Source organism: Apostichopus japonicus, chromosome 9, assembly GCF_037975245.1.
Source record: "Apostichopus japonicus isolate 1M-3 chromosome 9, ASM3797524v1, whole genome shotgun sequence".
Taxonomy (NCBI): Eukaryota; Metazoa; Echinodermata; class Holothuroidea; order Aspidochirotida; family Stichopodidae; genus Apostichopus; species Apostichopus japonicus.
The window spans coordinates 12,064,448-12,087,500 of NC_092569.1; the positions used below are offsets into that span (position 1 = coordinate 12,064,448).

General features: G+C 36.8%; 2 protein-coding genes across 3 annotated transcripts in view; one reads left to right on the top strand and one right to left on the bottom strand.

Annotated features, from left to right (window-relative positions):
- The first annotated feature begins 81 nt into the window (after positions 1-81).
- LOC139973476 (armadillo repeat-containing protein 1-like) lies at positions 82-15,413 on the top strand. 2 transcript variants are annotated; one of them, XM_071980180.1, is made up of 7 exons: positions 82-234; positions 2,601-2,783; positions 5,177-5,268; positions 6,678-6,909; positions 9,806-9,922; positions 11,166-11,240; positions 12,224-15,413. In XM_071980180.1, exons 2-7 carry the CDS (start codon positions 2,634-2,636, stop codon positions 12,419-12,421), a joined length of 864 nt encoding a protein of 287 aa, XP_071836281.1. In that variant the 5' UTR covers positions 82-234; positions 2,601-2,633; the 3' UTR covers positions 12,422-15,413. The 2 variants fall into 2 exon arrangements, with proteins under 2 accessions (XP_071836281.1, XP_071836282.1); XM_071980181.1 differs by having other exon boundaries at positions 122-276.
- Positions 15,414-17,119: 1,706 nt separating this feature from the next.
- LOC139974029 (vesicular inhibitory amino acid transporter-like) overlaps positions 17,120-23,053 on the bottom strand; it is a 30,554-nt gene continuing 24,620 nt past the window's right edge. Inside the window, exon 3 of the mRNA XM_071980942.1 lies at positions 17,120-20,692. Within this exon, the coding sequence (XP_071837043.1) occupies positions 19,520-20,692 (1,173 nt within the window). The 3' untranslated portion in view covers positions 17,120-19,519. The remainder of the gene's footprint in view (positions 20,693-23,053) is intronic.

The following is a 23,053-nucleotide window of genomic DNA, read 5'->3' on the forward strand; positions in this document are numbered from 1 at the left end:
AACAACCTTTCTTATGATGACGTCAATTTGTAAACCAATCATAAGTTACAATATGATAAGGGTGCCATTTTTAAAGTCTCATTAACATATTCGTCAAAAGATTGCATTCCGTTACTCGTGAGGACTTGGACGAAACGAAGCTGGAAGTTTTGAAGAAAATTTGGACAAAAACTAGGCTAAGATATCTTTAATTTCTCAGCTGTATGAACCACCGAATTATTTGATCTAGAAGAAGTACGGATTCGGAAAGTTTAGACCTTGTTTTTGTGTTCATTGGTATTGTCTATTGATGTGAACGTTTTCCTTTACGATCAACGTTGATGACTGATAATTACCAACATAGACTAGGCCTAAGCCCACGTAGGCTACTGTAGTCTGTACGTTACAGCGTACTACATAGGCTGGTAGTGGTACCCTACATAGTAGACCTTCAGTTAAGTGGTGGTTACCATGTTGAAATGCATGGAGGCTCTATAGGCTAGGTATATTATCAAGTTGGTGGTCTATTATAACTGTACATCATGTCACCATCTTGTTTTATTTTTTTTTGGGGGGGGGGGGTGGGGAAACAATGCTCTTACCTAGGCCTAATAATAATAGGCTCCAAGGCCTACAATTAAATATTGCAAGTTAGCCTAGGGCTACAATTTATATGTGACTAGGCCTACAGTACTAGTACTACACTAGTACTAGCTTGAGTTAAGCCAATCAGTAGTGTACCATTCATCTTTAGGCTTAGTGTACATGTTTCAAAGTGATGTTTTTGTTACAAATCTAGGCTAATCTATGCACACTTGGTCTGTTTTGACATTATATAAACCAACTGCAGAGGCTAGCCTCGGAGTAATTATAGAATGCAGGGCCACTTGATGAGTCTGTCTGCGCATGCGGATGCTCAGTCTCACCTCAGTACGTATGTGAGTAAAAATGTCAAAGTCCAAGTTCTTTCTTTTTGAGTGGATGCACGGATACGGAGTCAAAATGAAATACGTGATGGAATTTTAGAGGGCGTCATACATGTACGGATGCCTTTTAAGAACGACACACTATTGATGTGGAATATCTAATTCGTACATGCAGGACTTTCAGTATTTGAAATACGTGATGGTTTATAGGGAAACTTTCCATTTATAGGGAAAAGTCCATTCCTAGTACTCCTGGGGTGGATGCGCGGATGCGGAGTCAAAATGAAATATGTGATGGTATATGGGGAGACTTTTCGAAAATTTTCTTAAGTCCTTTCCTATTACTTCCGTGATGGATGCGCGGATGCGGAGTTAAAATGAAATATGTGATGGAATTTTAGAGGGCGTCATACATGTACAGACACACTGCGCATCCGGATGCTGGGAAGAGTTAATGAATGGCTCTGTATTCTATAATTGCACCCTAGCCTCCATGAGGCATGACATGTATGTATGCCATATAGACTAGCAGCATTTATAATTTAAAGTTTTTGTCATCAAACATCAAAGCTGCAACTTACAAATACAAGATAATGCCCATGTCTAAAATCAATCTTCAATGCAGCTGTTCTAACTGTTGATTTATCCATTTTTTACAACTCCAGTGGTCTGCTGGCATCAATGACAATAGAGTTTTGGTTCCTAAGCTTGTTAGACTCAAAAATGTTAAGAGTTGTCATAGTCTAAATGCTAACATTCTCGTAATTATTTACTAATTAAGTAGCAACACTTCATTTGTGTAAACATTGTTAACGTACTGATCTTGCAATGCAATTCAACAGCTGTCTTTTTGCTGTTCATATTCAGTATCTATAGTATGTATACATCATATTTGTTTACTTCTGGAAAGAATATGCTTGAAAGAAGTTGAAATTTGGTAGCTTTTCAAGTTCTAATTCCATTCTTTAAAGACTTCTTACAGTAAATCAGTCAAATTCTTTCACTCCAATTTCAGTCTCAGGCAATTATAGGGCCTGTGTAATATTTCACTAGTTTAGTTTAGTAGGGAAAAAAAGAATCAGGAGGGACACTCAAGTCCCCATCAAGGACCCTATAGTAGAGAGAAAAAACTGAAGACACAAACAATCAGACCCGATTACAATGCTTAAAGTGTTTGTCCAAAGCATTCTTAAACCCATTGACACTACTAGATAGAATTATATATGTAGCCACAATTGCTGAAAGCCCTCTCAACGGAATCCAATGTGAATGATGCTGGAGCAGTCATGTAGCTGATACATAAAAGAGCAAAGAATTGATTTGGTAGTACCCTGTCAATCCAGGTCGAACAACGTTTTTCACTTCAGTTCTAATTAAACTTCCTTCGGGTGCTGGTGGCTTTGTAAAATTTGGCTAACAAGGGCACTTGCATGGAAAATGTGATGATAGGTACTGTAGGTTTAACTATAGATGTTAGGCTTGTCATTCAGTAGACTAATTTACATACATTACAGTATAAAACTATTTAGATGAATTCGCATTCACACTTTTTCAGTTGCTTCCTCTTTTAAGAAGAAACCTGTTACTTGCATGTTGCAAAACAAACAAGATTTTTCTGCAATTCCAGCCTACAGTATAAATCTAACAAGAATTTCTGGTACCAAAAATTTGAGTTCCTATCAAACTTATTTTCAGGAACTGAAACAAAACCTGCAGAGCAAATTTAAGATGGCCGCTTTAGGAGTCGTTCGACAGTTGCGAGATTTAGCTGCAGATCCTCAGAACAGAAGGAAGATTGTCCACGACCAAGGATGCTTGCCCGGTTTGGTGCTTCTGCTAGACCACAACGAAGAAGAAGTCGTTTCAACTGCTCTGGAGGTTTGTGAGTCTGTATTATTTACTGAACCTTACAGCTCTTTCAGTACTTATGGTAGATTGTGAGCCAATGCAATGTAAGTAGATGACATTGCAAAGTTGTTGCAACTCAACAAACATTTCATTGATCGACAGGATGTTACTGATCAGATATATTCACATTAAAAAAAGTGGAGGGGGAGGGGCCGACCGTGACCATTGGTCTAGGTCTGTATCTGTGATAGAGGTCTATATAGTACAGTACACAACATACCTGTAAGTGTTAATTGGAAATATTCCATTTCTAAGATATATCACCATTTTATAATATTCCATGTAATCCACATGTGACCAAAGACTTGAACAAGTCTAAACATTACAAGATCACGGAGCAATTGATGCAACTTGAATTTTGGTTAGACGTGATGTAATGTTTCATTTCTTTAATATAGTGTTGGGTTTTGCAAATTAAGGCTGATGATCAAAGCTATTGAAGTCTCTAGCATGGCATGGTAATGATACGGTTTCAATGTCAACACTCTTGAGATACTGGCCTAGATGTTCACAATTTAAGCCATTTGCTAAAAAATGCAAACTCAGCCTGTGCTTAAAAATTATACTGGCAAAAGGAAAGTTCTCACTTGCATTTTCCTGGATAACAATACAGCATACATGATATCAGAAAAGCTGCATGTACAGGCTATTGAGAGCAACTCAATAATATCCGATTAATTTATATAAAAAAAAACACCCCAACCCCAATCCTTTTTTTACCACCGTTGCCTTAAAATCAGCAAATTAAAAAAGAACTTAATGCATAGCCATCTCAACTTGGTTTTTTCAATTCAGTGGCGTAGGAAGGTACTTTTGAGTGGGGGGGGCTGAAGACTGATGGCCGGCCTGGGGGAGGGGTCTAAGGGGAGGGGGTGTCCCCCTCCCCTTTGGAATTTTTTGCATTTCCAGGTGGCCTCAGATGCAATTTGGTGCAATATAGCACACTTCAACACCCACTCCATTTTGTAAACTTAATTTTGTATTTTCACCTGGCCTTAGATGCAATTTGGTGCTCCAAATGAGATTTTTTTTTCTCATTTGGAAATGAAAAAGGGGTTTTCTGACTTGCGGAGCGGGGGGGGGGGGCGGAATGATACTTCCGCCCCTCCACATTTTTCACTGGGGGGGCTGGCGCCCCCCCAGCCCCCCCCGGTTCCTACGCCCTTGTTTCAATTTATAAATTGATCAATATAACTTTACTTTTAGTATATTTTGGTATAATGAGACTGCAGTAAGTCATGCTAATGTACAGTAGGACAGGTGACCGTTTTATAGGATTATAATTATCGTGTCGTTCACGTCTAAAGTACAGAACAATTACATGCATTTACATGATATGCCTCTTAGAAGCTGTACAGTTCTGTACCTGTGCTTCATCTGCAGAAGTATTGACCTGTATTTTCAGTACAGTACATACAGTAGTAACTGCAGGGTATTGTTCACAGCTCAATCGTGATGGATGCTTACCTTGAGGAAGACAGGAAATGAGAAACTCATCCCGAGCATTCAAACCATTTGGGATGATCAATTGAATTAATTCCAAGATATACAGTATTGCTCACAGTAGAAAGAGCTCCCTCTTTCTAGAGATATTTGAAAGAAAGCTTTCTTAAACTTGTGACTTTAAAAGGGGGAAACAATGCACTGTTTTATCGTGGGCACTGCAGGTGTGTTATACTGTAAGGATAGCTCTACAGAAAGGACAATTACTACTTACACTACAAGTTTGTCATATGAAGGAAAGAAAAGATGAAACTCTTCAGAAAGAGTCACATACACACTCAAAATTTATTCTGTACTGGTAAACACTAAGTAGTTTATTGTGTGTGGAATATATATGAAGTGAAAGAAGCTTACTAAAGTGGTCGATAATTGACTGTAGATGTAAACAGTAAAAGTATTGTACAGTTTATAAAAGGTGTATATTCATAGCGTTATTGATTTTCATCGATTGAAAATATTTCTTCCTGTTTTCACACAAAAGTAATAATAACTAACCAATTTTAATAAAAATTTATTTCAATTGATCAGCATGAATGCACATATTTTCAACAGTTGTACCGTATATTTTGCACAACGGAAGATAATATTTTACTGTGTTGTGAGACATTTACAGCATATTATGTATGGGAAATTTCCACAAATTTTTCAATGAGGTGAGCTCCTGCACATGGGCACAGTCAAAGACAAGTGCATACTTGAGAACCTGTCTTCTGAAAGAGGCATTCAGAGAAAGTAAAAAAAAAAATGTATAGATAATAAAATCAGCTTTGGCCTCTCAGGATATAAATTGACACGGCAGCCAATTATAAACACAATTGATGATTTATACCAAAGTACTTCACTTATTCTTTTGCCCGCAGGCGCTGAGGTATCTGTGCGAATGTCCCGGCAACCGTCCAATCATGAAAGCAGAGCTAGGGATGATGTTCAGCCTGGAAGAAATAATGCAAATGTTAGTATGATCTACATTAGTTAGACATTCTAGTCATTCTTTGAATGATCACTTGAATGCTTCGCACACGCACACCTCCATATTAAAGGAGGCATTATTTGAGGGGATCGTTAAGCGTGTCATTCATTTCATATTAAATAAAATTTAGGGACTTGGTTTACAGGTAACTTGGCCGACAGGTAGTTACTACAACAGTTGTGTTTAGAACCATCCACTGCAACTGGAGTACATTGTTCTTATAGCACATATTGGCTGTGTGATGCATGTACATTTGTGGCATAATTGCTGCAAACATTGGGCATTGGGAAAGTTTTGCATATTTTGCTGACCATGCAAAAGGCATCGGCTATAAAAGGTGTTCTTTTCGGCAGATTATGAGACAGCGTTGATTTTGGTACATACTGATACGTGTAATTATCAGAGTTGTTTTATATGATTTCTGTTAATTTATCCCCCCAAAAACTTATGTAGCAAAGTAGTCATTTATCATGGTGCTAGTTTTATTTCATAATTTAGAAAAACGTAAAGATTGTGACAACTTGTAATAAATTTGTTTTTGGCATTGTGTTCATGTGACAAAATATTCAAACAAGTGAAATGGACCTATCAAAATGTCTACCTTTTTGCCCATAAAGTACTGTATGTGCAAGTAAATTACAATGTGGCAACAGCATGTTGGAATGTTGCACTGTATGTATCCATGGTTTTCCCAGTGCTTGACATTTACAAGTGATAAAACTCTGTGGATGTTTGATCATATTAGGGAAGTAGCCATGTAAAATATGCACGTCATCTTCAATTTAATTAAAGGTCGAATGGAAAAACAGCGATCCCGACTGGTAATTTAACAGATGTTTGAAATGTATGTTTGTACAAGACTCAGCAGGGTCTGTAGAGGTAGAGTACAGTAGGTATCATTGATCCAAGCTTTTTTTTTTTTTTCAATTGTGGATGTACAGTATGGAGACCTTGGACTGAGATTGTGAACTTTATCATTTTAAATGCCGCAGCCACAAAATTTGTGTGGTACTTAAATTTGGCGATGTTTACATAAATGCATTCATTTTGAAGGCCTTATGTATGGGCAACTTCAAAAGCAGCTAAATATAGCCAAATTAAAAGACTAATTCACAGCTGGAGGTTTTTAATTTCCAAATATTTACCAGAAGGATAAGTAAACAAAGCTCATAGATGCTCAAAAATTAATATTGTAGATTACTCATTTGATAAAATTCAGAATTTGCAGTTTCAGAGAAAATTACTGTATCTCCGGAAAATTGTCGTACAGTGTTTATAACCAACTGTGGTTTTTTTTTCTCTCGTTGTTAATATTAAGGTTTATTTTTTAAATGTATTTATTTTTTGAAATGTATTTATTTTATTGTCCTTTGTTTTCTTGCAATTTGAAGGAAAAGCTGTGCTAACAAAGCCAAGATTCTAGCAAAGCAAATCCATCAAAAGTTAACTGCTACGCTGTCGGGTCCACTGCACGAGACGAAAACTCAAAACACTGCCCTCAATCAACAGCAGCAGAGGAGGAGATCTTCAACCGCAAAGCCGAGCAGCAAAGGATTCTTCTTAGGAACCAATAAACAGAATAGTAAGGTGGTAGTACTACAGGTACATGGACTAAAAGATCAGGTGAGGAAGACAGGCTTGAAAGAGGATTCCTTAAAGGGTGTGAAGTTTCTCTTGCAAAAAGAAACATCTAATGCCAGTAATCTGACCTAGTTTTGAATGAGGTGTAACAAGAGTGTAAGGCACCACCATCGATCCCAGAAAATACACACACAGCTTGCTACCTTTGGTAATTAGACACTACTGTAGTGTACAGTCAGTAAATACAGCTGCGGTCAATACCCACAGCACAGTGTAGAAACAATATAGCGATGGACATCTCAGGTCCAGCTAAAGATAACAAGGTATCACGTTTCATTACTGTCTGCATTTTGTAGCGACAAGCAGAAAACTTCACTTGCAAGCAACAGAAATTTAACTTTTTTCAGAGCGCGGCATGCGTTTGGGACGAGTCTTCAATGCCTTTAAATGTGGTTATAGTATAACATTTGTTGTGTAGGCCGGTATACAATTGGATAATACTGTGTGAGTTTAAGCAACGAGAAATGATTTATGTATTACAGATTTACTGTACTGCGTGGTGAAATCAAAGGCCAGGTTCAGTCCTGTTGTAAGTTAAAGACAAAGCTGACACGTTATTTGACATAACCAAATAAAAACTTTATATGAAAGCATTGTGGTTAAGGCAGTGGACTTGAGATCTAAGGCTTGCAGGTTCGAGTCCTGGCCAGATCATTACGTTGTGTACTTGAGCAAGGCACTTAATCTCCATTGCCTCTCTTCACCCAGGTGAATAAATGGGGACCTGTGAGATAAATTGTCAGTTGTGGAGCGATCACGGAATTTTAAGTGTACAGTAGGTGCATGGGGACTCTGGTTACATACATGTATGTGTTATTCAGACTAAATGTACTTGAACTAACTGGCAACATTCCCATCTTATCGGATCTTTCCGAAGTCTCACAAGTGTGCGCACCGTATTCCTGGTGTTGGCATCATTCATCCATCATGTCTCAGATCATTACACTACATACCTGGATTTCGACTGGAAAAATTGTCGTTGTTATTTCTCGCAGTACACTGGTTGTCTCCTTCTGCCTTAGTGTACAAATACAGTCTATTATGAAAATGACAAGTGACTGATTTAATTTCAGCATTGTGCTTCCTCGTCATGCACCATCGGTATTGATTTTTACAAGTTTCTAATTCAATCAACATCATTTAGCTTTGCCCACCACCTCATTTAAGTGTCACAATCGTCTGTTCGTTCAATGCATTCAAATCAGGCAGCATTTCTACTCTGCCAATTTGCCAAAAGAAGAAAAAAAGAAACTTAGATCTGTTTTCATCCAGACACACAATTTTACGGTATTTTCAAATACCTCAAGGACCCAATATCGCACGATTTTCTGCGAGTCAATGACATGACTCGTATTTCATAGGGAGATATAGCGAACTTAATGTTTAAGTTTTGTTCTAAATTTTGAGGAAGGGTTGACAGTGTACTCTATGTGTAGAAATCATGTAAAAATTGGACGCTAACATTTTCAAAATGTTATTAATTATGACATAATGTTTCAAAATTAATGAACTTGTTTCAAACTTATGGATGATATACATGTAGCAATTCAAACTTAATGATGACATTATAGTGATGTATAATTGTGGCAAAATACTAAGTATTTGAGAAGAAACCCCTTTAAAATGTACAGTAGCTACAGTAAATAGCCTGAATATTCCAACTTATACTTTATGAAGTCTACACTTCATATCAATTTGCTTATAAGATAAATAGTTTGATAACAATATCTAGAGTGGGTACTAAGTACCAGTTGTCATATGTAAATATTTGCAAACATACTTTACTGTACAATTAAGTTATAAAACAAACTGAACACAAGTTTACAGTACAAATTTGGTTTTCATATATGTACAGATAAATGTTGTTTTAACACAACTGCCTAAGAGTAGCTAGTTGGGCCTGGTCCTGCTTATCCTTGCTTGAACACAAACTATTAAATGTCCTTGGAAGTCAATCTACTTAGAAACTTTTTTATAGTTTACGTAATAGCTTCCACTATATCATTCAGTTTTCAAACAGACCTTTTATTACATTTTCTGTAATGATAAGATAACAGTACCAAAATAGTTCAGATAGATCGATAACTTTCAACACAGTGTATCTCACTTTTATCAGTACGATATGATTCGGACAATTTTAATTTAGCTGATTGCTTTACCCTCAAACAAAAACAAAAAACTGAGATAAGAAATATGGAAATTAAGGAATGGGCAAACTCCTGCGTTAATTAAGAGTTCCATCCGTCCTCTCAGAAACAATATTAGGCCTACTCTGAAATGACAGCACACCTGTTGATGAACCCTCTTCGTTATCCTCGAGCAGAAACATGATACCGAAGTTTGTTTTCATTAAGTTGAAGTTTTATCTTTCTCTTAAGATAATTACAATTGCACATGAACAATGCTGTATACATGTACAGAATAGCAGTACTTAGTGCATTGGCACCGTCAGTTCAGTGGTTTAGTGATGTCGTGATTGAAAAAATTAATCAAGTAACGTTGTACTGTATGCGTAGGGCCTACGGTAGTCTTGCAAAAGTCTGTGACATTATTTAGAAATGTCTCAAAGAAAAGTTTCAAATTTGTACATATTTGTGGCTAAACAGTGTCAAATTTTGTTAATGATGACAATCAAATTATACATTTCTTTCGTGAAACTTTGAGTGTAAGTATTCTTTTCTTTTTTTTTCAGTACAGTAGGTTGATAAGATAGTAACCTTTTTCAATTTTTCCCCATCCCCTTTTTTTTTATGATTTAAAACTTCCAGGATGCATTATTCGTAGGAGCCCTGTTCAATCGTATGCCAACGCTTGATACTTTGTCAAATGTTGTCAGGTTTATGATGATTTTTCTTGAATTCTATATTTTCTTTGGCAGATGTGTCGGAAGGTCTGTGAGGATGAACTACTGAAGGTCAAAGGTCTTATTAGTTTCACCTTTGACATGCAGAAGAGTAGATGTACACTGAGGGTTAAGAAAGAGATGAGAGCAGAGGTGAGGGAGGGAGGTTTTTTCTTCTTCCCCCCCCCCCCCCCATGGCGAGTCTTTTCAGACTTCTGAAGAGTGGATGGGAGGTTTTACCAATATAATTTAAGTATCATCAGTACTATCATCCCCCAATTTTTGTATTTCCCAGAAGTTTTCAAAAGTTTTCCTTTTAGGATCTTATCCTCCAAATTACAGTATTCCCAGCCATTTAGGATTAATAAAATAGACAATTTCATAAGCTCAGTATAATGTGGATAACTACAGTAATTTTAGAGTGACAGTAAACATGTTTACAGTTGAACTTTGAGCAGATATGACCTTTTTCTGACTCTCTAGCATATATCTGTTGTGGACAACAATATTGATGACCTTTAACTGTCTGGTAACAATCAAAACCCCTATGACTGAAATGAACGTCTCATATTGGCTAAGTTCTATAGTGTAATTGACCAGAAGTGAAAACGAGGCACTCAATTTCCTTGATCGTGGTGTGTCAGCAACCGGCAGTGATGACTCGAGTCTAAGTCACCCTCTTAAAGTGATTCACCCATGAATTTAGTAGATATGTATATAGTCTGCTGTAGTGAGACTGAGTCACTCATGCTCAAATAACAAAACCATTGTGATTAATCTGATGACAGCAATATGATGAGACCCATAACTCTGGGTGCAACTTTAACGTTGGTTGAGGAATTTGTTTTAAATGAGAAAAGGAAAATATAATTTATCAAATATCAGCTACTGTACCTGTGCTTACCAGTTACTTTGGTATAGGTATTGTAGATTCCTTGTATTGGAATGTTTACACATTTATGTGTTTGTGATGGCGCAGGTGGGGGGGGGGGGGTGATGGGGAGGGTTTAGAGATATGGTATTGTTCTGTGGACTTCTAATATGGAAAAAAAGACTGCTGTCTTAAAGATGTATTTTTGTGTTTGTTTGTTACTTTGACTATATGTTACACTGTATATACAGTTATGGCATATACAGTACATCATCCCACTGTGACTACTTTATTTAATGTAACAAGTTATTATAAACCCTAAACCCTTCAGTCCAAATACAGAAGACTTTGTGTCCCACAAATACAATGTATTGCTTGTTGTTTCATACAAAAAAAACTATAAATTTATGCATAAGTGGACACTTCTTCATGAGATTTTCCATGTACCAGAATTTTGCATAAATTTCAAATGTTGTTGGAGGCAACTACAATGTTTAATATTTTTTGTTTTATTTCTCTTTGCAGACATTGGTCGCTGCTGTAGCAAGGACAACAGTTATGTTTGCTGACCAAGTACTGAAAAATGAGCACGGTGAAGAGGTGAGGGTGGTGACACATAGTTTGAGGCTTAAAGCAGCATTTGTTTCAATAATCACACCAAGGGAGTTAGAGCACGCATGGGATCAGTACCACAGAGGAGGAATTTCTAAGCTCATTAAAAAAAGTATCATTTAGGGTTCTTTAGGCTTTCATAATCACCCAAATAAGGTACTAATTGGTTTTAAAGTCAAATGAGAGAAGACATGCTAAGCTACTTTAAAGCAGCAGTCTGGGGTTTTAATCAGTTTCAGTATTAATTTTGCCATGCAGCATGGACGGTATTGAAGGACAGCACACCGGACAGTATCATATACACACCACGACAATGGTTTCAAAGCCAAAGAAGACATGCTAAGCTCCTTTAAAGCAACAGTCTGGGTTTTATTCTGTATCAATAATCACACTTACAAGCATACTACAACATATATATATATATATATATATATATATATATATAGATATATATATATGGTATTAAAGGACAGTACAATGGAAAGTATCATAGACCACATGACCATATTATCAATGAAAGAACATTCTAAGCTCCTTTGAAAGCCACATTCAATGTTTATGGTTTCCTTCAAAATGACATTGATAAAATCTGGAGCTACTGTAAAATAGCTGATATATTATACAGTGGTAAAGGTAATGACCGATGGGGTCAGGAGGAAAGGGGGGTGGGGGGCAGGTAGTCTGATGCTCTCCTTGGACAGATAAACCGGACTTCCATGGTGGACTGGCCCCACAATAGCTGAGCTGGACACAAAGATATTCTTCAATGCTTCTAGTTTTCTGTATAAGTAACATGGGCAGCAATGTTGTTGATTTTTTTTCTGCCTTTTCTTTGTTTCTGTTACCCAGTGTTTATCTTCCTTTGGACCCTAGTTCTAATATAATATGCCATGGATGGCTACTGAGTAGTAAAGAAATTGTACTTTTTACTATTTGATCGTCTGTTAATTAAGACTCTTTTTCATTTTCAGATCATTTTATCGTTTGGATCGAAACCAGCTCTAGCAGATAAAGAGAACACTTCTTTGCCAGAATACCTTCCAGAGGAAGACCTTCCAATAACAGGCCTGGACAAGGCCGTCACCAAACCAGGACTCACGTGCGACGACCAAGGCGGCAGTTGGCTGAGCACGGCGGCTACATTCATATCAAACAGCTTCTACTGGTGATGATGAACGATACCTCAATAGGAGGTTCTTGTCTCGTTGTAAATAGACTTTACTTTTTAAGATGTGCTGGTTAAAGACCACCATCTGATATATAGGTTTCTGGTGTATATAGCTGGCAGATTCATGGAAATCTCCCCGTCCCTCATAATGGTCACAGTTGTGATGGGACACAAATCACCATGACCATGAAATGAAATTTCAAGACGGACATGATCACATATGTTCTTAATAGAGGTCAAAATTTCTTTTTTATTTGTTAAAGAGGAACATAATCTAAGGATTCTGGTGAAATTTTCATTCAATTCTAATGAACGGTTTTTGAGATATTGACAGTTGAAGTTATCTGATACTCTACCAAAAGTGAACTTGAAGCAAACAGGTGTTGATGTCGTAGTTGCACACTGACAAATTATGTATTGTTTTTTTTCTTTATTTTTCGGTCTATTGATTTTACCTTGGATTGGATAGGATTACCAAATACCTATGGTACATTCACTTTACAGATGCATCGAATTGTGGAGTATAAAATTAGACTTAAATCTTAAAGGGAAACAAAACATTATTTATCAGTGTTCAACAACAACGTCACACTTGTTTGCACCAAGTTCACTTTTGGTACAAAAGGTGGCAACTTCAACTGCCAATATCTCAAAAACGGTACATAGGAACTGAATACAAATTTCACCAGAATGCTTAGATTATATTCCTCTTTAACATATCAAAAAGAAATTTTGGCCTGGATTATTCTTTTAAGTTACAGATGAGTGTTAGTGTATGGCAGTGTACAGTAGATTGCTCACCAACCTATTAACTGAGATTATTTGTAGAATCCATTCCCTCTCCGAGGGACTCACGATACTTCACTCCATTGTTTTTTCAAAAACTGTAAGGAATGTGTTCTGTAATGTAAGTGAATGTTAAGAAAAATATGTTTTAAAGGACCACATTATGTTTCTTTTCTATTTTCTTCATGTACTGATCAAATTGTTACATTAATCATCAAAATTTGACACCCACAGTATGGTCTGTTGAAAAGAAATAATTTAAAATGCAATTTTAGCTTATATTGTGATAGTTTTTAACAAGTTTTTGTGTAATATTTCATAGTTTGGATAATAATTAAGCGATAGTGTTGTTGAGTGATTATACATAAGTAAATAGTAATCATAACTTTGCACAGGTAGATGAGGTTATGCTAATTTTAGTTTGTTTTAATTTGTTCCGTTTGCTAAATTTAAAGTGACCTTTTAACAACTTACCATCATTTAACAGTCCCTAAGAGGCAGTTGGTGGCCAATTCTGAATCCACAAGTGATGTGTTTATAGCTTATTTGCTAGTCTACACACAATACTTTGTATGAGTCTTTCATGTTTGTATTAATGTCAACATTTAAAATGATGTCTGACAACATTTGAAGACAACATTTAACATGATGTCTGTGGGCATTTTTAACGTAAGTTGTTAGTACTATTAAACTTACTGTTTGAAATGCGACAAGTCTGTACGTAATAACTAGTTACAAATATACCAATGGTCAAGATCAATTTTAATCTCATGTTTGCAGTAACCACCATTCTATGTACAGTAGACCCTGGGTTGCCTGGATTTCACTTTGCGGTTACATTATTTTTGGAGGAATAATTCAGCGTTCAAACTTTGTGTATCAGGATCTGAAGTTTCTCCTTTAAAACACTTACGTTACCTGTGGATATAAAATTCCTATATACGTCTTTGAAATTGTATATCAAGCGATTTGCTCATTTTGTCATTCGATAACAACTCAATTAGTCATTGTAGTAGAGTCAAGTCTTGCATTGACCGTGGTCTTAGACTAGGCCTCGGGACCAGGTGATGATGCAATGGTCAACTTACAGAATCCTTATAACCAGTCTTAGATTGTACACCATGAGGAATAAAGTTGGTTGGCCAGTCATGGTTTAGGTTTATAGTGATAACCACACCTCTGGTGATGATGATTGTTGAAGGGAGGGGAATGGGGGGCTGGAGGGTGGTTTAACATCTTTATTATTAACATCTGTCAAAACTACTTTGTTATACTTTATTGTAATAAGGAGATAATTATAAATGCATTTTATGATATCTCTGGTGGTTAGATGTAGTATTTATGTCACAAACCATTATTCCTCTGTATTGTGTTACAATGAATAGTGCGTGGTACAGTATGTATGTGACCTGTTTCCTTTTCATTCGAATGTGCGTTATACATATACGAGTAACAAGTTATCAAACATTTTTTATGAATGTTTTATTATATTTTATGTCAAACAGTTGGGTTAATTAAGTTACATACTAACGGTCAAACAGTGTCTGTTTCAGATGTTTGTGTTTCCTATTGTAGATTTAAAGTATAGGCCTTCATAAGTAAATCAATAAATGTCCCACAGTGATACCTGACATAACCACATGTGCATGATGTAGTTTAGAAGTCGACATCATGGTCATCTCATTTCATGATTGCACAAGAATTAATATAGTTTAAAAGAGACTTTTTCGCTTCTAAGAGAACCCTCCCAGTATCAGGCATGAGCTTTTTCCGCGAATTCGCGCAATATCCGTGATTTCTTTTCTACTTCGGGGACAAAAACTAGTACCCTAACACACTGTAGCATACGCAAACTGGAGCCTATACCGCAATCCGTGATTTTTTTTTTTTTTTTTTACCACAGGCTCATCCCTGCAGTATGCTTACTGTACAAAATTTTATTTTATTCGTAGTATTTTAGCATTTGATTAAGACATTGGCTGATCACAGCACACCTTGTAAACTACGTCATTATACACACTCACGCAAATGAAACATGCATTCTATGTAATCTTTTGAGCTTATAAGAGCAAGATTAAGTGTAAAAGCTACAGTTCTTTTGAAGTGAGGAATCTAGCCTAATGCTATATCACAAGAGAATATCTGGATTATGGTCACTACTTTAATTGACCAAATGATTTTATGAAAATAGATAATGAAAGATGAAACAGTTGCTGTGTATGATTTGTTTTTGTTTTTTTCGTTCACTTTTTATGGGTTTTTTATGATTGTGTTTCATTTACCTGTTCTGTAGTGGAACAAGAAATACTGCAATAATTGGCATATTTAACCAATTTGAAAACCACAGAGCAAACTCCCAGATTCTGTCGGCCATGGCCCTCTTTCATCTTTGGTACCAGTCCTCTCGCTCTAGCGAAAGGCACACACTAGAACACTGATGATACTGTATGTCCAACAATCTAAAAGTTGGTTGGGAATTAACCTGAGATTGGTAGACAATGTTGCCACTAAGCATAGTTATCGCAAAAAAAGTCTTCTTTTGTTAATGTAAATCTGTCAATTTAGACGTGGAATCACTCTGTCTCCGTCCACATCCGGGTAACTGGAATTATAACCAATTGGTAAAGATAACGAAATACACTGTCCTAACTTGGCTATTGCCTAGAGTTGGCTATAACTTCGACATGATTCGATGAGGAAATATAATCTTGAAGTTCTTTGGCTTCACTGTTTAACTTTCAATTTCAAATGAAACAACATTCTTTTTTTTTCGATTTGCTTTGTTCTATATGAATAATATTATATCATGACAAAGTGTATGAGCGACGAATTTATTCTTTAATTACCAGATGATTAAAGTTTCATATGATGGTAATGTCTAGAAGAGATCTGATTGTTGGTGTTCTCGGTATCTTATATCGACTAACCCATAGGGCAGGGTTTCCCTAACTTTATCCCCCCACGAACCCCCTGTGGATGTCAGAGTTGTCCACGAACCCCCAAAATATGGAACGCGAAAAGAGTTTGTCGATAGGTACGACTTTTTTACATTACTAAATCATATGATATCAGATTTTAGTTCAACAAAAAGTACTCTAGTTTTGACTTTCAGAAACGTCCCACGAACCCACTGGGATGGACTCACGCACACCCTGGGGGTTCATGCACCCCAGTTAGGGAACCCCTGCCATAGGGTGTGTCAGAATAGTTGGAAATTGCGGCAGCGTAAAAACACAGCCATTTTGCTGCATCAATGAAAATAGCGTTACCATCTTGCTGCATAGGTGGGGGGGGGGGGGGGGGAGCAGGATCGTGAGAAACAGGGCGATGGGGAGGCATCCAAGACGAAGCGTCTACAGATTTTTTTCTTCAAGAGGTATGATATAAGTTAGAGAGTAAGCCTATTAGTAATGAATCCCAATTTCTAAACATATGTCTCCCTGACAACCGTTTCATAGGCCGGCTATTTGATACAATCAAGGGCATGCACAGAAAACGCGATTCGTACCATATTTCAATTTTCTTTCTTTTTTCTTCATTATTTGAACTCAAGTGAGACTTGAGCAAGATCGTCATATCGCGTGTGTTTTGCCAATATCAACGGAAGCAACAAATTTGATCGTAAATTGGACATTTTATACCACAAATTGATAAGACGCAAATAATCTCATACAGAGGCGTCGAGAGTCAGGGCGCGCCTAGAGGAAAACAAAATGTCAGATTGGAACTTTTATGGCTCCTTCAGATGAAGCCCTGACCGAGATGTATCCTAACCTCAAACCTCGGGGGGGGGGGGACCTTATAGACACCGGTCACGGGGATGTAGCCCTCTGACCACCACCACCCGGTATACTCTTAGCTGTATGTAAAAAGATTGAGATGGAATCAGGATTTGAAACAGGGTGTTTTTAAATTGTAACTTGTATTTATTACATGACACAGTAATGAAACGCTTCACATATATAGGAATGCTGTGTGAAAAAGGTTTGCTTAAATTGAATATACCACAGCCCCTTAATTTACAGAGCATTGATTTGCACGCAGTCTTGAAGCGGCCTCAAGCGACACTCTTCAACCTCACTGAAGCCCTTTAGTCTGACTTTACGACCGGAAAGGTTGGGGTTACATATTGGCTTCTCGTTAAAGTGGCTTTATATATGATACGAAATCTGTTAGATTCTCAAATATATCCACAAAGTTTGAAAACATTCAACAAGATTTCAGTATTTCCATGACAGTTTGAAAATATGTATTTTCTATTTGCATTCATTAGTTTACGACAATGTTTTTTGTTCACAAGCTCCTATACTGGGCAATATATTCTTTAATATTTAGAATCATATTTTTCTTGGGGCGTTACTGCTAAAGTCCCTTTTATACCAAATACCAAAAAAAGGCAGTCATTTGTTGAAGCATCTTCGAACAATGAATTACCAATATGTATTACAGTGGTAAAATTGCAGTAAATTGTCATTTTTAGAATATATCATCTATTATAATAGCAGTTTATGTTACCATTTTCAGACTGCTTTCTCAGTAACTAATTGACTGGCTTATAGTATTTATTTTATTAATTAAATATCTAAATCTGTTATCTATTATTATGCTATTAAGAAAGACCGCACATATTACTTTTACATTACGAAGCGTTTTCTCGGCTCTATCAAAAATTAAGCTTGTTACCCAGAATAACGACAATAAAATACGAATAAAGTAACAAATCTAAACAAACAAGAAACTCCCTCCCCACCCCCCCCCCCCAATCACACACACTCAAAGTCACACATTACAATTAGAACAATGAAAGGGCTCTAACAGATCATTATTAAATTGTTCTATACCGTAAAGTACCACCAGTATAGAATGATTTAGAAATTGATTGTCAACTATTCCTCGTCATTATAGTAAATTTAATTGACATGAATTGCGACGTAGCATTGATATTTTGTTCTCCTTAAGTAAGTCATAATTTTATTACCTTTGTGTATAGATCAATTGCATTATTGACCTTTTTTAGACATAAACACACACAGAGACATATATAGCAATAAAATTATCCCAAGGAAAAATGCACAGACCTGTTTGTATTTTCTTAAGTATATAGGAAGCCAGAGTTGGAATCATGCAGCTACTTCCAAGAATCGCATTAAGAAGTAATATGCGCTCATAGCGGTTAATGAGGAGGGACTGAGTTTGTATGGCGGGGGTTTGGGAGAAGGGAGGAAGTTTAAATGAGGTGTTCTTTAATGCCACCCCCCTACTGACACACACACGCCACCCCTCTCCATTAAGAGTGTTGTACAATGATACTTGAGGTTTACGCTGCTTGCGATATACAGTGCCAATATAGGTTGAAAGTAATATTGCTTTTAACACATAAAGATTGACCACTGCTATGATCATGTTGCTATTATTATTATTATATGACAAAACATCAACTAGAATAGGTCTCAAATCGACACATCGTAGCTGACACCTCCACACATCGTCTTGAAGCAGGGACGTAGCCAGAAATTTGAAAGGCGGGGGGGGGGGGTGGGGGCAGAATGTTAAGGGAGGCATTCCTCACAAAGGGAGCATTATACCGAGCGCCATGATGAACAAAGAAAATGTTTGCCCAAAATGCCTCCGACGTTGCAGGAAATAATCATTAATAAGTGTATCGTATTACGTAGCAGACGAAGTTTCAGGGGAAAGATTGAGAAGGGTTGCTTAGCTTCCTTCAACTTGAAAAGAGGGCTTTAATGATATTTACTGCTTTTAGATCAATTTCAGTTTTCGGGGTACTCAAGGGCGGAAGGGGTGGGGGGGGGTGAAGAGCGATCGCTCACATTGCTCCACCTCTGGCTACGTCCCTGTGTTGACGAAAGCGACGTCAATTCGATACGAACAATAAACAACCCAATGAGTTGCGATATTGTGTCCACGTGATCATTTTCAAGTTGCATCACGTGACTGAGATGCTTACAAGACAATTGTCAATAAACTAAATGTGGAGAGATGAATATCCAAAATAATGATAACTGACCAAATTAACATTTTCAGAATATTTTCGGCTGGCCATTATCTTTTCGGCTTTCCGATTACCCAGATAATTTATTGCTAAGACAAGAAGCGAGGCTCAAATTGGGAATAAGAACAGGTTGTAGTCCACATAATATAAAAATGTTGCACCAATTTTCTGAATGAGAATGTTACGACCATGTGGGTAAAGTGTGGCTACAATAGGAACACTAGCACACTTTCGCTGTCCCCGGGCTCCTCTACCAACTTCCTGGTACCGACTGTGTAGCTAAAAGTGCGTATGCATGTTTTAAGGTTGTTCTTGGTAAGCTTCTACAAGTGACGACGTGGAAAATATAATGCCGACACCACAGCACATGAAACCACTGCTTATAATGGCAATATCGAGCGCTTTCTTATACCAGCGGAGGTCATGCCATTTTATCTTAAGGTGAAACCAACACGGCCATACAAATGACAACATCGTACCTGTAAAACTGCCTATTAGACCCATCAGTAGCGCAAAGTGAGGGATTATAACGGCTAATATTAAACTAAATAATACTAGAAATATACGCAGTACAACTGCCCACGTATGGAGCATCCCGTCGAATGCGTAACACGAGGACCACACGGTCTCTGGCCGTCCCTGGAAGAACGCCCTCTCAAGCAGTTCGGCTGCAGCGAAGTAAGGGAGTGGGTAAGATAGGAGGGCTTTCGCTACCAAGCATATACTGACCAGAGCCTTAAATCCCTCAGTGGGTAAGTTATCGGTAATTACCTCCTGAGTAGCGTTAGCGAAAGTAAGGAAACATAGGTAAGCGAAAAGAAACTTAAAAAGACCAGCCAGTCCGTGAGTCCAGTACAGCATCGTACGGAAGTTGCCTCGATTTCTCATGCTTCCTTCTAGACTTGGGAGAAATATATGCGACGTGTAACTGAAAACGACTATGCCAAGCGATACGGGAAAGTGATGAATATTGATCAAAACTGGTGTTTTTGACCATTGCCATGACGATATTTGCGTCATGCAGAAGCCAACCACGACGACATTGATCACCACGTGGGCTATCGCGTTTCCGAAACTTAAACGAGACACAGCTTTGAGGTCGCGCAAAAATGCGCACGGGACCACGAAGAAGGACGCCACCACAGTCCACGCACTCTCGGACATGATCGGAAATGTGTTGTACATCATGTCACCACATAGAACTAAATATAGAATACACGTCATGATTAATTCAATGAATTGCGCAGTATGTACGATACGTGAAGCGAACCTTGCTCCCCAAACTTCCCGCGCGATTGAGACGTAGGTTTCGCGCACGCGTATTTTTTCATCGTTGAGCGGGCTAATCTCGTACAGACATTCGACAAGAATAATGCCGGTGTAACACGTGATAATCGCTGCTGCGACCAGGGCTAGTAGCGTCCAGTAACCACCGTGTAGAACTCCATATGGAAGGGCAACGAGAAACATCCCCTGAAACAGAGATAAAAAAGGAAGAAGGATTATAAGGCAGTACGGTATGTACTTACACTCGCATGCATAGTTACAACCACGGACACAATCATTATTGCAGACTTGCCGTGGCAGCAGACAATTTTATCACACGGAAAATAATTCACGTAACAAAGAAATATGCAAATTGATTTGGGCAGTGAACGTCTATATGTTGGCCCTAATACTACTAACCACGGCTTGTGGAGACGATTCCTTTCAAAATGTTAGAATAAAATGATATTAGATCATAAGATGGAAATGTTTCTTGTACACTCATAAGATGTCTGCAATAACCTTTTTACAAGAAGAATCACCAATTATCCCACAAACCAGGACAAGTGTTGACCGACAGAGGGCGTTGATTAAACAGTAAAGTCGTATATATATATATATGTATATGTATATATATATATATGTATATATATGTATATATATATGTATATATATATATATATATATATGTATATATGTATATATATATATATATATATTGATATATATATTTATATATATATTGATATATATATTGATATATATATATTGATATATATTGATATATATATATATATTTATATATATATATATCAATATATATATATATATCAATATATATATATATATATATATATCAATATATATATTGAATTGTATATGTTATATTCGTTGTATATAATAAATTGTAGCCTATATGTTATATTCGAACGTAACGATGTAGCCAAGCTTTTTGCAGAGGCCGGATCTTCAAACGTGTTGGCGGATAAACGATATGATAACATGAATTGTGACAAGCTGATAACCACAGTATAATATACTCCCGCCAACATATAGACCCGCCTCATGCATATTCAGACACCTTATAGTAATTTGTCGAAATGCAGTATATCTCTTTACAATAGACATTTAACTTATTTTCTCACACGTCTACTCATAAATTGATTCGTAATGTTTACTCTATCATTTAAACTATGCGTAAGCGGACCCTCAGCGGTACACAACCACCTTCCATCTTCCCCCCGATGCAATTTTAGCTAATCGATAGTAATTCGTTTCCAAGCAGGTGTGTCAACGAAGTTGCTTGCGCTTCTGTGGCAGCACGCTTTGATTCTTAATGGCGGACTATGACGCAAGGTCGAGAACGAGTCGCCGTGAACGGACGGGGGGAGCATGTTATAGTTCTTATAAACAGGACGCAACAAAAAAGAAAGGAAGTAAATAGAAAATGTTTGAATCTTATATCCTTCGGTATTTTCACGGGGGAACGGAAGCGCCGTTCAAAATGAGTAATCTTTATTATCTTAATTTTGATATCACACTTTTTAAGTATATTGGAAGTGCTCGATTAGATAAGACGATCGACGTACTATATAAGGGTATATAATAAATACACAAGTGTTAAATTGTTCGCTTCGTTCAGCTGTATCACGTGACCAATGGAGTTTTCTATATATATTCTATTTTTGTCTTTATCTGATTTATCTTAATTCGTTACGGAAGTAGTGAAACTTCATTTAGAGCTCTATCATATGGTGACAGAAAAGCCGTATTTTCAGCGATCATTGAAGACTACATACATGCATACAAGGTTTATGAATTTGGATATTGAAGTATAGCCTATAGTATCATTAGATAATATGTTGATATCTCCTTTAGATAATATGTGATATCTCCTTTAGATAATATGTGATATCTCCTTTAGATAATATGTGATATCTCCTTCAGATAATATGTGATATCTCCTTTAGGTAATATGTGATATCTCCTTTAGATAATATGTGATATCTCCTTCAGATGATATGTTGATATTTCTTCTTAAGATAATATGTGATATCTCCTTTAGATAATATGTGATATCTCCGTTAGATAATATGTGATATCTCCTTTAGATAATATGTGATATCTCCTTTAGATAATATGTGATATCTCGTTCTAAGAAACTCATGCATTTATTATTATTTAACTGATCAAGGTGTGTATAGCCTTTTAACGCTTTGAAAGTTGCATCCATACAGTATAGCTGATGTGTCGAAGTCCAATTATTAAGTTTGACAGAGAACAGGATAGAAATAGTGGCTCGAAAAACGAACTTTTGTTGATAATGAAAACGCCCAGCTCCGAATTCAATATTCCACTTCGTTTATTAACACATATCTGTATAATAGCATATATGTGCATATGGATACAGAACATACTTAGAAATACTTAGAAAGGTTCTGTTGTACTTTTATTTATTTGTATATTTAATATGTATAAAATTAGTAAATACATTTTACATTTTTTAATTGCATATTTCGTTATATCAGCAGGTATATAGAAAGTAAAATTAGTATGTTCTTTGAACTA

Excerpts from the sequence above, each read along its gene's own strand:
- LOC139973476 (XM_071980180.1), top strand. The coding sequence starts at position 2,634 with ATGGCCGCTTTAGGAGTCGTTCGACAGTTGCGAGATTTAGCTGCAGAT. Across the intron at positions 5,269-6,677 it reads CTGGAAGAAATAATGCAAAT|GAAAAGCTGTGCTAACAAAG; the intron begins GTTAGTATGATC and ends TGCAATTTGAAG. Across the intron at positions 11,241-12,223 it reads AAAATGAGCACGGTGAAGAG|ATCATTTTATCGTTTGGATC; the intron begins GTGAGGGTGGTG and ends TTTCATTTTCAG.